At 50.1% G+C, this 19,058-nt stretch overlaps 1 protein-coding gene across 10 annotated transcripts in view; it reads right to left on the bottom strand.

Annotated features, from left to right (window-relative positions):
• LOC123746665 (regulator of G-protein signaling 7) overlaps positions 1–19,058 on the bottom strand; it is a 390,003-nt gene that overhangs the window by 32,342 nt on the left and 338,603 nt on the right. Inside the window, exon 18 of one of the 10 annotated variants that reach the window (XM_069316820.1) lies at positions 3,269–3,326. The exons of the other annotated variants lie outside the window; for them this stretch is intronic. Coding sequence (XP_069172921.1) covers positions 3,302–3,326 — 25 coding nt within the window. The 3' untranslated portion in view covers positions 3,269–3,301. The remainder of the gene's footprint in view (positions 1–3,268; positions 3,327–19,058) is intronic. 10 annotated transcript variants of the gene reach the window in all.

Here is a 19,058-nt window from a genome sequence, read left to right as displayed (position 1 = left end):
GACCCAAGCAAAAGCTGGAGAGGAAGAGAGACAGGAATAACCACGGAAGTGACCAGGACGAGTGCCAAACATCGGCTCCTGGAGACAAATACAAAGTGGTGAAAACTGTGCGATCAGAAGTTGGAGTTCATGTTAGTTGGCATGGAGAAGAGGGGATGTACTCCTGAACGGAGCATCTGGCACCAGCAAGAATGATGGAAGTTGGAAGGGACCGACTATCAAACGTAATCTTCACAATGCGAAGAGGCTGGCGACGATCACGACGATGAGGGGGTCGCATGAAGGTATCTATCTGGAGGATAGGATGGCCTTGGGCCTCAAGAATGTATTTAATATCCTTTTGGCAGTCTTTCAGCCGCTTCCTGAGAAGGGGCTGCAACAACACGGGTACCAGTACCAGTACGGGTGAGGTTAAAAGTGACAAAAGTATTCACTGCATCAACATGGTGCTTATGGAAGCGTAAATCATCAGGCCATGTAAGGTCAACATGACTAAGATCAAGATACTTAGTCTATGCAGCAGTACCAAACAAAGCCTGGAAAGGAGATTGGGAAGGAATCATCAACGTGCGGAGGTGATGGTGCCGAACACCCCCTGGTAAGAGAGGGAGGGGGGGAAGGCGCAGTTGTGACGACGAGAGACAGAGCCACGCCAGGTGATGTGGAGGTCACCACTGGGGGCTTGGGGCTTAACCCTGCCACAGACGTGGAAGGGAAGCAGAGAGGTGTAGTTAGGAGAATCAGAGAAGTAGAATGGTCAGGGCCCAATGTAGAGGGGGTTACAGAGCCCTGTCTTCCATCACAATCACACTCAGGGCCCCTGGTCGCCCAAGCCACGAGTCTGAGAAGTTAAAAGATGTTCAGAGAATGGCATAAAAACGAACAGAAAAAAATCCTCTACGAATAAGCCCCCATGCCCACATTGGAGCCACAAGTAGAGGATAGTAAGTAAGTAATTATCAAAAGAAGGCACTAAACCGGGAAGGCTATGTAGCACCATCAAATGTGCGGAATAATCAGAGGGCGCTAAATATCACCAAGGATGCCAATACGAGAACAAAAACGCATAAGGCGAACGATATCAAAAGTATCCAAGTCACCAAGAATTCTATTGAGGGACAGGTGACCGCGAGGGGCTGTCGGAAAGCAAGACACACGCTCGTCCTGGAAGTCAGGACATTCAAGAAGGACATGCATGACTGTAAGAGGGACAATGCAATTAGGACAATAAGGAGCAGGGCGGCACTCCATCAAGTGACCATGGGTTAAACGAGTATGGCCAGTACGCAACCTCGCCAGAGCCGTTTCCCATCGCTGGTTACGGTGGTCGGAGGACAGCCACGAGGAAACACAACATTTAAGAGTACGTAGTTTGTTACCAGTAATAGACGACCAAGAAGCCTGCCAATGGGTAAGGATGGAGGAATGGATAACCGGGTAAAAGTCGGAGTATGGAATACCTTTACGAGAGATGTGACAAGAGCGGACAGCTTCCTTAGCGGCAGCATCCGCACGCTCATTTAAAGACACCAATATGGCTGGGAACCCAACAAAACTCAACCGACTTAAATTTACTGTGAACAAGAAACAGTCAATACTGGATCTCGACATCTAGTGGATGAACTGGATTAAAGGACTCTAGAGCCATGAGGGCACTACGAGAGTCAACAACAACTACAAAGGAAGACTGACAATGGGAAAGCAGGAGACGAAGAGCATAGAGAATAGCATAAAGCTCTGCTGTGAAGATGCTAGTCTCCGGAGGTAAGTGACACATATAAGTACGATCAAGAAAAACAACAGAGTAGCCAACACCTTCCACAGACTTAGACCCATCGGTGAAGACAGAAACGGAGCAGGAGTGAGAAGAAAAGTGCTCAAGGAAAAGGCGTTTAAGAACCGTAGGAGGGGTAAAAGATTTAGTGATGCTGGTCAAGGAAGTACAAAACTGCAGAAGGGGGACTCTCCATGGGGGCAAAGAAGGAACAACATGAGGAGAAACATTAGAAATACAAACGGAAAAAGAATCCTGTAAGCGAGATAACCGGACAGAAAGAGGGAGGTGGTGAAGAGGAACAGGAACCGCAGGAGAGGTAAAAGTTAAAGCACGACAGAGGAGAGAGGAAGGATGTTGTAAGGACCGCGCAAGATAGCGAAGACAGTTCGGTAGCGACCTGCAATGGGTCTGCCACAAGAGTACCACGGAGGTGAAGGACCGGTGAAACATCGAAAACGAACTTACCCGCTATCTTGCGGATACGCTTCCAGATCTGTGGCAGAGGAGTTTCGGACGTAATGGTGGAGCACAAGAAGAGGATAGGACACCCAACAAGACAGGACCCTCCCCAGGGATGCATCGTGGGCATCCGTCCTGCAATCGTCACCTTAAGAACCGCCAGTCCGTCGAGATCGGGCTCAACGAAGGCAAAGTTTGACAATAAAAGCGTCCCCCTCGCTCGACAACGTTGGGTACCACAGTTTTACGGGAGTGTGTGCGTGCCTCCCCAAACACCCGGCGTCAAAACAGAAGATATCGGAAAGAATAATAAAGAAAAAGGCGAAAAGTCGGCGGGAAATAACAATCAGAAAGGAGAAGAGGGGGGGAGGAAAAATGACTCTTAAGGAAGAAAAGACATCCAGCACAATTAGTGAGGATGGCAGCAGGAGAATTAGGCTCCAAAAGGACAGAGGACTGTTCCATGGAGCATCACACCCCAACAATCGCCCACCAAGCCCCCCATGACGACGACAACGGGCTGGAAAGGGAAGGGGGTCCCCTCTCTTCAAACATCCCCCCCCTCTCCCCAATTCTCCCTCCCTATCTTCCTTCTCCCCCTTCTCAGATCAAAAGTATTTAAGTACTGTAAGTCAAGGGCAACACAATCTCTATTTGCAATTTTACTTCATGAATATCGCAGAGGGCGATAGAGGAAAGGTGTTAGGTGCCGATATTTCCTAGTGTGGTGCTGAAGCCTATGGCACTGTATACCACAAATGCTTCAGTGTGAAAGCTGGGCGAGGCTAGACCATAGCGTCTGGCCTCCAAGCTTGGATAGACACTTTCTTATAGTATGCATATTTATTATGTATATATATATATATATATATATATATATATATATATATATATATATATATATATATTTATATATATAATTGTAAAGGGAATGTTTGAGCCAATCCGTGATGGTGTTGGAGGAGCGGGAGCTGAGGAGCGCGTCAAGCAGGAGAGCGTAAGAAGACTAAGTGTGGTGCTGGGGGCTCCTACCTCGAGTGAGATAAGGTACACCAGACGAGCCTTTCAGAGCCAAGTGGGAGTTAGTGAACTGAAACAGACAAGAATCAGAGGGCGTTACACACATGTGTCGGAAGGTGGGAGGGGGGGGTGTTACAAGAAGCCCGCCAGTCACACACACACACACACACACACACACACACACACACACACACACACACACACACACACACACACACACACACACACACACACACACACACACGCACACACACATTCATAAACAAAGCTGTTTGTCAATTACGCTGTGATGGGAGAAGTGGAGTGAGACACTCAGGGTGTGGGGGACAGTGTATTGCAGCAAGGACAAGTTAAGGGTGTTGGCAGTGTAGGTGTGATAGAGACATTCTGCACGCTGGGGACAGGAAGCCAGCAGATGCTCCAGACACGTGTCAGCAGGAAGGCGTCTGCTACCTTCGTGGCAGACTGGGAGCAGACAAGCAGGCAGACAGGTGTGTGGTACACTCACAACACAACAAAAGCCTCGGGACATATGGCACGTAAATTCTTAAATCAACAAATCATCCAAAACTTTCACCATGAAGTCAAAGTAATAAATATCTCTAACACTACAAAGGCAAGTCTTTATTATTGTTATTGATATTATTATTATTTTTATTATTATTTGGGAAAATAAGATTCCAAATCTAATTAATTAAATAAGAAAATAAGGTACACGGCAGGGAAGGTGTACTGTGGTGGGGAGGGTGGCAGGGAAGGTGTACTGTGGTGGGGAGGGTGGCAGGGAAGGTATACTGTGGTGGGGAGGCTGGCAGGGAAGGTGTACTGTGGTGGGGAGGGTGGCAGGGAAGGTGTACTGTGGTGGGGAGGGTGGCAGGGAAGGTATACTGTGGTGGGGAGGGTGGCAGGGAAGGTGTACTGTGGTGGGGAGGGTGGCAGGGAAGGTGTACTGTGGTGGGGAGGGTGGCAGGGAAGGTGTACTGTGGTGGGGAGGGTGGCAGGGAAGGTATACTGTGGTGGGGAGGGTGGCAGGGAAGGTGTACTGTGGTGGGGAGGGTGGCAGGGAAGGTATACTGTGGTGGGGAGGGTGGCAGGGAAGGTGTACTGTGGTGGGGAGGGTGGCAGGGAAGGTATACTGTGGTGGGGAGGGTGGCAGGGAAGGTGTACTGTGGTGGGGAGGGTGGCAGGGAAGGTATACTGTGGTGGGGAGGGTGGCAGGGAAGGTGTACTGTGGTGGGGAGGGCGGCAGGGAAGGTGTACTGTGGTGGGGAGGGTGGCAGGGAAGGTGTACTGTGGTGGGGAGGGTGGCAGGGAAGGTGTACTGTGGTGGGGAGGCTGGCAGGGAAGGTATACTGTGGTGGGGAAGCTGGCAGGGAAGGTATACTGTGGTGGGGAAGCTGGCAGGGAAGGTATACTGTGGTGGGGAAGCTGGCAGGGAAGGTATACTGTGGTGGGGAAGCTGGCAGGAAACTGGCACTTGGACACGTCTAGTAAATCAATTCATATTCTGACCAACTTCATAGTGTCTAGTCCAACATGGGTGAGCAATAATGGTCAAACATTCATACATCATACATCCATATAGTGTATCCGTATTTATTAAAACAAAGATTAGTAATATATAAATGCTAGAGAGCAGAATGTCTTCATGATAGTATGAACAAGATGAAAGACATACCAGGACAAAATAGACTCATACACACCCCTGAGGCTAAGATACACCTCTGAGGCTAAGACACATCCCTGAGGTGTACACACATGATCCTTAAGAGCTCCCTGGGTCAACAACACCACCTTGTTATTGACTCGGATCATGCAGCATCCCAAACCGGTTACCTCACCAGATGATCAGCATTAACAGATGGGTGTGAAAGAGAAAGATGAGGTCAAAAGAGCAGGAGGAGGTGGACTGCCTTGTTCAGAGCAGGAGGGAGGCCAGTGCTGGCTGAAGCCACAGTCAGACCATAGATGTTGTCTCCGGGTAATGAGTGAAGGGATTCGGACACACACCAGCCATACTTAACATGCTGAAGGATAGACAGTAGTGAAGTTGAGGACTACGACCGCACGCAGCACCTCAGCAGGTGAGCTCATTAAGCCCCAGTGCTCAGGTGCTGTGCGCGGTCGTAGTCCTCAACTTCACTACAATAGACCATATAACTAAGGGGAGTGAAATTTACACATCATTTCACACATACACTGATGAGAGTGCCTCAAGAGACATATTATAAAAGATACTTATAGTACACTGAGCACAGTACTTCACAATCAACTTATTAATTCTAAATTAAGCTGACAAATAACAAGTGAAATGGAATTAGATATGGAAAGGGGGACAAACTGGTGATTGTATTATGCATTCCGTCACTACAGACTTGGCTCTGTCAACACCTTACTCGCTCAAGAGATTATGAGTCGCAAAGACTCACACAACACCTTGCAATATGGGACGGTGAACACTTATTATGCCAGGTGCAAGCCACTACAGTATTCTGGCTCTTAAGAGTTATTTTTTTGATAAACTGTTGAGGCGAATGAGAATTTGGAGAAGATATTTTACTTCGATTGTCTTCGCTGGTGAACCTATCTCCCGTGAAGTGTTGGAGCTTGCGTTAAAATATGCTTGGTTACTAAGGAGAGTGTGGGAGAGTGTGGGAGAGTGTAGGGAGAGTGGGTCAGGGAGAGTGAGCCTCAGGGTCTGCGTCACAATCACCACACACATTACCACACACACACACACACCACTCTCACATTACCACACACACACACACCACTCTCACATTACCACACACACACACCACTCTCACATTACCACACACACACACCACTCTCATTACCACACACACACACACCACTCTCACATTACCACACACACACACACCACTCTCACATTACCACACACACACACCACTCTCACATTACCACACACACACACCACTCTCACATTACCACACACACACACACACCACTCTCACATTACCACACACACACACCACTCTCACATTACCACACACACACACCACTCTCACATTACCACACACACACACCACTCTCACATTACCACACACACACACCACTCTCACATTACCACACACACACACCACTCTCACATTACCACACACACACACCACTCTCATTACCACACACACACACACCACTCTCACATTACCACACACACACACACCACTCTCACATTACCACACACACACACACCACTCTCATTACCACACACACACACACCACTCTCACATTACCACACACACACACCACTCTCACATTACCACACACACACACCACTCTCACATTACCACACACACACACACCACTCTCACATTACCTCACACACACACCACTCTCACATTACCACACACACACACCACTCTCATTACCACACACACACACACCACTCTCACATTACCACACACACACACCACTCTCACATTACCACACACACACACCACTCTCACATTACCACACACACACACCACTCTCACATTACCACACACACACACTACTCTCATTACCACACACACACACACCACTCTCACATTACCGCACACACACACACACACCACTCTCACATTACCACACACACACACACACCACTCTCACATTACCACACACACACACACACCACTCTCACATTACCACACACACACACACCACTCTCACATTACCACACACACACACCACTCTCACATTACCACACACACACCACTCTCACATTACCACACACACACACCACTCTCACATTACCACACACACACACCTCTCTCACATTACCACACACACACACACACACACCACTCTCACATTACCACACACACACAACTCTCACATTACCACACACACACACCACTCTCACATTACCACACACACACACCACTCTCACATTACCACACACACACACCACTCTCACATTACCACACACACACACCTCTCTCACATTACCACACACACACAACTCTCACATTACCACACACACACAACTCTCACATTACCACACACACACAACTCTCACATTACCACACACACACACACCACTCTCACATTACCACACACACACCACTCTCACATTACCACACACACACACCACTCACATTACCACACACACACACACACACCACTCTCACATTACCACACACACACCACTCTCACATTACCATACACACACACACACACACACACACACACCACTCTCACATTACCACACACACACACCACTCTCACATTACCACACACACATACCACTCTCACATTACCACTCTCACATTACCACACACACACACACCACACTCACATTACCACACACACACACCACTCTCACATTACCACACACACACACCACTCTCACATTACCACACACACACACCACTCTCACATTACCACACACACACACACACCACTCTCACATTACCACACACACACACCACTCTCACATTACCTCACACACACACCACTCTCACATTACCACACACACACACCACTCTCACATTACCACACACACATACCACTCTCACATTACCACTCTCACATTACCACACACACACACACCTCTCTCACATTACCACACACACACACCACTCTCACATTACCACACACACACACACACACCACTCTCACATTACCACACACACACACACACACACACACACCACTCTCACATTACCACACACACACACACACACCACTCTCACATTACCACACACACCACTCTCACATTACCACACACACACACACACACCACTCTTACATTACCACACACACCACTCTCACATTACCACACACACCACTCTCACATTACCACACACACACATCACTCTCACATTACCATACACACACATCACTCTAACATTACCACACACACCACTCTCACATTACCACACACACACCACTCTCACATTACCACACACACACACACACCAAACATTACCAGACACACACACACACGCACACCACTCTCACATTACCAGACACACACACACCACTCTCACATTACCACACACACACACACCACTCTCACATTACCACACACACACACACACACCACTCTCACATTACCACACACACCACTCTCACATTACCACACACACCACTCTCACATTACCACACACACCACTCTCACATTACCACACACACCACTCTCACATTACCATACACACACATCACTCTCACATTACCACACACACCACTCTCACATTACCACACACACACCACTCTCACATTACCACACACACACACACACATCATTCTCACATTACCACACACACACACCATTCTCACATTACCACACACACCACTCTCACATTACCACACACACACACCATTCTCACATTACCACACACACACACCATTCTCACATTACCACACACACACACCACTCTCACATTACCACACACACACACCACTCTCACATTACCACACACACACACACACACACACCACTCTCACATTACCACACACACACACACCACACTCTCACATTACCACACATTACCGCATATGCGAGGCTGGCTAACATCAGAACGGCGTTCAGGAACCTGTGTAAGGAATCATTCAGAATCTTGTACACCACATATGTAAGACCAATCCTGGAGTATGCGGCCCCAGCATGGAGCCCGTACCTTGTCAAGCACAAGACGAAGCTGGAAAAAGTCCAAAGGTATGCTACTAGACTAGTCCCAGAACTAAGAGGCATGAGTTATGAGGAAAGGCTGCGGGAAATGCACCTCACGACACTGGAAGACAGAAGAGTAAGGGGGGACATGATCACAACCTACAAAATCCTCAGGGGAATCGACCGGGTAAACAAGGATGAACTTTTCAACACTGGTGGGACGCGAACAAGGGGACACAGGTGGAAGCTGAGTACCCAAATGAGCCACAGAGACGTTAGAAAGAACTTTTTCAGTGTCAGAGTAGTTAGCAAATGGAATGCATTAGGAAGTGATGTGGTGGAGGCTGACTCCATTCACAGTTTCAAATGTAGATATGATAGAGCCCAATAGGCTCAGGAATCTGTACACCAGTTGATTGACGGTTGAGAGGCGGGACCAAAGAGCCAGAGCTCAACCCCCGCAAGCACAATTAGGTGAGTACAATTAGGTGAGTACACACACACACACACACACACCACTGTCACATTACCACACACACACACACCACTCTCACATTACCACACACACACACCACTCTCACATTACCACACACACACACCACTCTCACATTACCACACACACCACTCTCACATTACCACACACACCACTCTCACATTACCATACACACACACCACTCTCACATTACCACACACACCACTCTCACATTACCACACACACACCACTCTCACATTACCACACACACACACACCAAACATTACCACACACACACACACACCACTCTCACATTACCACACACACACACCACTCTCACATTACCACACACACACCACTCTCACATTACCACACACACACACACCACTCTCACATTACCACACACACACACACACCACTCTCACATTACCACACACACACACACCACTCTCACATTACCACACACACACACACCACTCTCACATTACCACACACACACACACCACTCTCACATTACCACACACACACACACACACCACTCTCACATTACCACACACACACACACCACTCTCACATTACCACACACACACACACCACTCTCACATTACCACACACACACACACACACCACTCTCACATTACCACACACACACACACCACTCTCACATTACCACACACACACACCACTCTCACATTACCACACACACACACCACTCTCATATTACCACACACACACACACCACTCTCACATTACCACACACACACACACCACTCTCACATTACCACACACACACACCACTCTCACATTACCACTCTCACATTACCACACACACATACCACTCTCACATTACCACACACACATACCACTCTCACATTACCACACACACACACACCACTCTCACATTACCACACACACACACCACTCTCACATTACCACACACACACACCACTCTCACATTACCACACACACACACCACTCTCACATTACCACACACACACACACACCACTCTCACATTACCACACACACACACACCACTCTCACATTACCACACACATACACCACTCTTACATTACCACTCTCACATTACCACACACACATACCACTCTCACATTACCACACACGCATACCACTCTCACATTACCACACACACACACATACCACTCTCACATTACCACTCTCACATTACCACACACGCATACCACTCTCACATTACCACACACACATAGCACTCTCACATTACCACACACACACACACCACTCTCACATTACCACACACACCACTCTCACATTACCACACACACACACCACTCTCACATTACCACACACGCATACCACTCTCACATTACCACACACACATACCACTCTCACATTACCACACACACACATACCACTCTCACATTACCACTCTCACATTACCACACACGCATACCACTCTCACATTACCACACACACATACCACTCTCACATTACCACACACACACACACCACTCTCACATTACCACACACACCACTCTCACATTACCACACACACACACCATTCTCACATTACCACACACACACACCACTCTCACATTACCACACACACACACCACTCTCACATTAACACACACACACACACACACACCACTCTCACATTACCACACACACACACACCACACTCTCACATTACCACACACACACACACTCTCACATACCACACACACACCACTCTCACATTACCACACACACACACACCACTCTCACATTACCACACACACACACCACTCTCACATTACCACACACACACACCACTCTCACATTACCACACACACCACTCTCACATTACCACACACACACCACTCTCACATTACCACACACACACACCACTCTCACATTACCACACACCACACCACTCTCACATTACCACACACACACCACTCTCACATTACCACACACACACACACAACTCTCACATTACCACACACACACACACCACTCTCACATTACCACACACACACACCACTCTCACATTACCACACACACACACCACTCTCACATTACCACACACACACACCACTCTCACATTACCACACACACACACCACTCTCACATTACCACACACACACACCACTCTCACATTACCACACACACACACACCACTCTCACATTACCACACACACACACCACTCTCACATTACCACACACACACCACTCTCACATTACCACACACACACACCACTCTCACATTACCACACACACACACCACTCTCACATTACCACACACACACACCACTCTCACATTACCACACACACACACCACTCTCACATTACCACACACACACACCACTCTCACATTACCACACACACACACCACTCTCACATTACCACACACACACACCACTCTCACATTACCACACACACACACCACTCTCACATTACCACACACACACACCACTCTCACATTACCACACACACACACACCACTCTCACATTACCACACACACACACCACTCTCACATTACCACACACACACACACACCACTCTCACATTACCACACACACACACACACCACTCTCACATTACCACACACACACACCACTCTCACATTACCACACACACACACCACTCTCACATTACCACACACACACACCACTCTCACATTACCACACACACACACCACTCTCACATTACCACACACACACACCACTCTCACATTACCACACACACACACCACTCTCACATTACCACACACACACACCACTCTCACATTACCACACCACACACACCACTCTCACATTACCACACACACACACCACTCTCATATTACCACACACACACACCACTCTCACATTACCACACACACACACACCACTCTCACATTACCACACACAACACCACTCTCACATTACCACACACACACACACCACTCTCACATTACCACACACACACACCACTCTCACATTACCACACACACACACCACTCTCACATTACCACACACACACACACCACTCTCACATTACCACACACACACACCACTCTCACATTACCACACACACACACCACTCTCACATTACCACACACACACACACACCACTCTCACATTACCACACACACACACCACTCTCACATTACCACACACACACACACCACTCTCACATTACCACACCACACACACCACTCTCACATTACCACACACACACACCACTCTCACATTACCACACACACACACCACTCTCACATTACCACACACACACACACACCACTCTCACATTACCACACACACACACACCACTCTCACATTACCACACACACACACCACTCTCACATTACCACACACACACACACCACTCTCACATTACCACACACACACACCACTCTCACATTACCACACACACACACCACTCTCACATTACCACACAACACACACCACTCTCACATTACCACACACACACACACCACTCTCACATTACCACACACACACACCACTCTCACATTACACACACACACACACCACACCACTCTCACATTACCACACACACACACCACTCTCACATTACCACACACACACACCACTCTCACATTACCACACACACACACCACTCTCACATTACCACACACACACACACACACACACCACTCTCACATTACCACACACACACACACACCACACACCACTCTCACATTACCACACACACACACACACACACCACTCTCACATTACCACACACACACACACACCACTCTCACATTACCACACACACACACACACACCACTCTCACATTACCACACACACACACCACTCTCACATTACCACACACACACACACACACCACTCTCACATTACCACACACACACACACACACACCACTCTCACATTACCACACACACACACCACTCTCACATTACCACACACACACACACACACACACCACTCTCACATTACCACACACACACACCACTCTCACATTACCACACACACACACACACACACACACACCACTCTCACATTACCACACACACACACCACTCTCACATTACCACACACACACACACACACCACTCTCACATTACCACACACACACACACACACCACTCTCACATTACCACACACACACACACACACACACCACTCTCACATTACCACACACACACCACTCTCACATTACCACACACACACACACACACACACCACTCTCACATTACCACACACACACACACACACACCCACTCTCACATTACCACACACACACACACACACACACCACTCTCACATTACCACACACACACACACACACACACCACTCTCACATTACCACACACACACACACACACACACCACTCTCACATTACCACACACACACACACACACCACTCTCACATTACCACACACACACACACACACACCACTCTCACATTACCACACACACACACCACTCTCACATTACCACACACACACACACACACCACTCTCACATTACCACACACACACACACACACACACCACTCTCACATTACCACACACACACACACACACACACCACTCTCACATTACCACACACACACACACACACACACCACTCTCACATTACCACACACACACACACACACCACTCTCACATTACCACACACACACACACACACCACTCTCACATTACCACACACACACACACACCACTCTCACATTACCACACACACACACACACCACTCTCACATTACCACACACACACACACACACCACTCTCACATTACCACACACACACACACACACCACTCTCACATTACCACACACACACACACACCACTCTCACATTACCACACACACACACACACACACACACCACTCTCACATTACCACACACACACACACACACACACCACTCACATTACCACACACACACACACACACACACACCACTCTCACATTACCACACACACACACACACACCACTCTCACATTACCACACACACACACACACCACTCTCACATTACCACACACACACACACACACACACCACTCTCACATTACCACACACACACACACACACACACACCACTCTCACATTACCACACACACACACACACACCACTCTCACATTACCACACACACACACACACCACTCTCACATTACCACACACACACACACACACACACCACTCTCACATTACCACACACACACACCACTCTCACATTACCACACACACACACCACTCTCACATTACCACACACACACACACACACACACCACTCTCACATTACCACACACACACACACACACACACACACCACTCTCACATTACCACACACACACACACACACCACTCTCACATTACCACACACACACACACACCACTCTCACATTACCACACACACACACACACACACATCACTCTCACATTACCACACACACACACACACACACACCACTCTCACATTACCACACACACACACACACACACACCACTCTCACATTACTGGTATGGGAATATAAACAACAGATTTAGAGTGAATTGCACAGTACAGTACAGTACACACGGGGGGGGGGGGGGGTGTTACTGTACAGTACACACGGGGGGGGGGGGGGGGTGTTACTGTACAGTACACACGGGGTTTACTGTACAGTAAACACGGGGGGTTACGGTACAGTACACACGGGGGGTTACTGTACAGTACACACGGGGTTTACTGTACAGTACACACGGGGGGTTACTGTACAGTACACACGGGGTTTACTGTACAGTACACACGGGGGGTTACTGTACAGTACACACGGGGGGTTACTGTACAGTACACACGGGGTTTACTGTACAGTACACACGGGGGGGGGTTACTGTACAGTACACACGGGGGGGGGGGGGGGGTGTTACTGTACAGTACACACGGGGGGGGGGTGTGTTACTGTACAGTACACACGGGGGGGTTACTGTACAGTACACACGGGGGGGGGGGTGTTACAGTACAGTACACACGGGGGGGGGGTGTTACTGTACAGTACACACGGGGTTTACTGTACAGTAAACACGGGGGGTTACTGTACAGTACACACGGGGGGTTACTGTACAGTACACACGGGGTTTACTGTACAGTACACACGGGGGGGGGTTACTGTACAGTACACACGGGGGGGGGGTGTTACTGTACAGTACACACGGGGTTTACTGTACAGTAAACACGGGGGGTTACTGTACAGTACACACGGGGGGTTACCGTACAGTACACACGGGGGTTACTGTACAGTACACACGGGGGTTACTGTACAGTACACACGGGGGTTACTGTACAGTACACACGGGGGTTACTGTACAGTACACACGGGGGTTACTGTACAGTACACACGGGGGTTACTGTACAGTACACACGGGGGTTACTGTACAGTACACACGGGGGTTACTGTACAGTACACACGGGGGTTACTGTACAGTACACACGGGGGTTACTGTACAGTACACACGGGGGTTACTGTACAGTACACACGGGGGGTTACTGTACAGTACACACGGGGGGTTACTGTACAGTACACACGGGGGGGTTACTGTACAGTACACACGGGGGGTTACCGTACAGTACACACGGGGGGTTACTGTACAGTACACACGGGGGGTTACTGTACAGTACACACGGGGGTTACTGTACAGTACACACGGGGGGTTACCGTACAGTACACACGGGGGGTTACTGTACAGTACACACGGGGGGGGGGGGTTACTGTACAGTACACACGGGGGGGGGTTACCGTACAGTACACACGGGGGGGGGTTACCGTACAGTACACACGGGGGGTTACTGTACAGTACACACGGGGGGTTACCGTACAGTACACACGGGGGGGTTACCGTACAGTACACACGGGGGGTACTGTACAGTACACACGGGAGGGGGGTTACCGTACAGTACACACGGGGGGTACTGTACAGTACACACGGGGGGTTACCGTACAGTACACACGGGGGGTTACTGTACAGTACACACGGGGGTTACTGTACAGTACACACGGGGGTTACTGTACAGTACACACGGGGGTTACTGTACAGTACACACGGGGGTTACTGTACAGTACACACGGGAGGTTACTGTACAGTACACACGGGGGGGTTACTGTACAGTACACACGGGGGGTTACTGTACAGTACACACGGGGTGTTACTGTACAGTACACACGGGGGGTTACTGTACAGTACACACGGGGGTTACTGTACAGTACACACGGGGGGTTACTGTACAGTACACACGGGGAGTTACTGTACAGTACACACGGGGGGGGGTTACTGTACAGTACACACGGGGGGGATTACTGTACAGTACACACGGGGGGGGGGTTACTGTACAGTACACACGGGGGTTACTGTACAGTACACACGGGGGGTGGGTTACTGTACAGTACACACGGGAGGTTACTGTACAGTACACACGGGGGGGGGGGTTACTGTACAGTACACACGGGGGGTTACTGTACAGTACACACGGGGGTTACTGTACAGTACACACGGGGGGTTACTATACAGTACACACGGGGGGAGGGTTACTGTACAGTACACACGGGGGGTTACTGTACAGTACACACGGAGGTTACTGTACAGTACACACGGGGGTTACTGTACAGTACACACGGGAGGTTACTGTACAGTACACACGGGGGGGGGGGTTACTGTACAGTACACACGGGGGGTTACTGTACAGTACACACGGAGGTTACTGTACAGTACACACGGGGGGTTACTGTACAGTACACACGGAGGTTACTGTACAGTACACACGGGGGTTACTGTACAGTACACACGGGGGGTTACTGTACAGTACACACGGGGGTTACTGTACAGTACACACGGGGGTTACTGTACAGTACACACGGGGGTTACTGTACAGTACACACGGGGGGGTTACTGTACAGTACACACGGGGGTTACTGTACAGTACACACGGGGTGTTACTGTACAGTATTCACGGGGTGTTACTGTACAGTACACACGGGGGTTACTGTACAGTACACACGGAGGTTACTGTACAGTACACACGGGGGGTTACTGTACAGTACACACGGGGGTTACTGAACAGTACACACGGGGGTTACTGTACAGTACACACGGGGGTTACTGTACAGTACACACGGGGGGGGGTTACTGTACAGTACACACGGGGGTTACTGTACAGTACACACGGGGGGGGGGGGGGTAACTGTATAGTACACACGGGGGGGGGGTTACTGTACAGTACACACGGGGGGGGTTACTGTACAGTACACACGGGGTTACTGTACAGTACACACGGGGGGGGGTTACTGTACAGTACACACGGGGGTTACTGTACAGTACACACGGGGAGGGGGTTACTACACAGTACACACGGGGGTCACTGTACAGTACACACGGGGGTTACTGTACAGTACACACGGGGGTTACTGTACAGTACACACGGGGGGGGGTTACTGTACAGTACACACGAGGGGGGGTTGGTTACCACACAGTACACACGGGGGGGTTGGTTACCACACAGTACACACGGGGGGGGGGGGTTACCACACAGTACACACGGGGGGGGGGGGGGTTGGTTACCACCCAGTACACACGGGGGGGTTGGTTACCACACAGTACACACGGGGGGGTTACCACACAGTACACACGGGGGGGGGGGTTGGTTACCACACAGTACACACGGGGGGGGTTACCACACAGTACACACGGGGGGGTTGGTTACCACACAGTACACACGGTGGGGGGGGGGGGGTTGGTTACCACACAGTACACACGGGGGGGGGGTTACTGTACAGTACACACGGGGGGGTTGGTTACCACACAGTACACACGGGGGGGGGGGGGTTACTGTACAGTACGCACGGGGGGGTTGGTTACCACACAGTACACACGGGGGGGGGTTACCACACAGTACACACGGGGGGGGGGGTTACTGTACAGTACACACGGGGGGGGGGGGGGTTGGTTACCACACAGTACACACGGGGGGGTTGGTTACCACACAGTACACACGGGGGGGGGGGTTGGTTACCACACAGTACACACGGGGGGTTGGTTACCACACAGTACACACGGGGGGGGGGGGTTACTGTACAGTACACACGGGGGGGGGGGTTGGTTACCACACAGTACACACGGGGGGGGGGTTGGTTACCACACAGTACACACGGGGGGGGGGTTACTGTACAGTACACACGGGGGGGGGGGGTTGGTTACCACACAGTACACACGGGGGGGTTGGTTACCACACAGTACACACGGGGGGGGGGGTTACCACACAGTACACACGGGGGGGGGGTTGGTTACCACACAGTACACACGGGGGGGGGTTACTGTACAGTACACACGGGGGGGGGGTTACCACACAGTACACACGGGGGGGTTGGTTACCACACAGTACACACGGGGGGGGGGGGGGTTACCACACAGTACACACGGGGGGGTTGGTTACCACACAGTACACACGGGGGGGTTGGTTACCACACAGTACACACGGGGGGGGGGGGGGGTTACTGTACAGTACACACGGGGGGGGGGTTGGTTACCACACAGTACACACGGGGGGGTTGGTTACCACACAGTACACACGGGGGGGGGGGTTACTGTACAGTACACACGGGGGGGGGGTTGGTTACCACACAGTACACACGGGGGGGGGGTGGTTACCACACAGTACACACGGGGGGGGGGGTTGGTTACCACACAGTACACACGGGGGGGGGGGGGGGTTTGGTTACCACACAGTACACACGGGGGGGGGG

Source organism: Procambarus clarkii, chromosome 85 (genome assembly GCF_040958095.1).
Source record: "Procambarus clarkii isolate CNS0578487 chromosome 85, FALCON_Pclarkii_2.0, whole genome shotgun sequence".
NCBI classification, from domain to species: Eukaryota; Metazoa; Arthropoda; class Malacostraca; order Decapoda; family Cambaridae; genus Procambarus; species Procambarus clarkii.
This window is presented reverse-complemented; position numbering and strand designations above follow the sequence as displayed.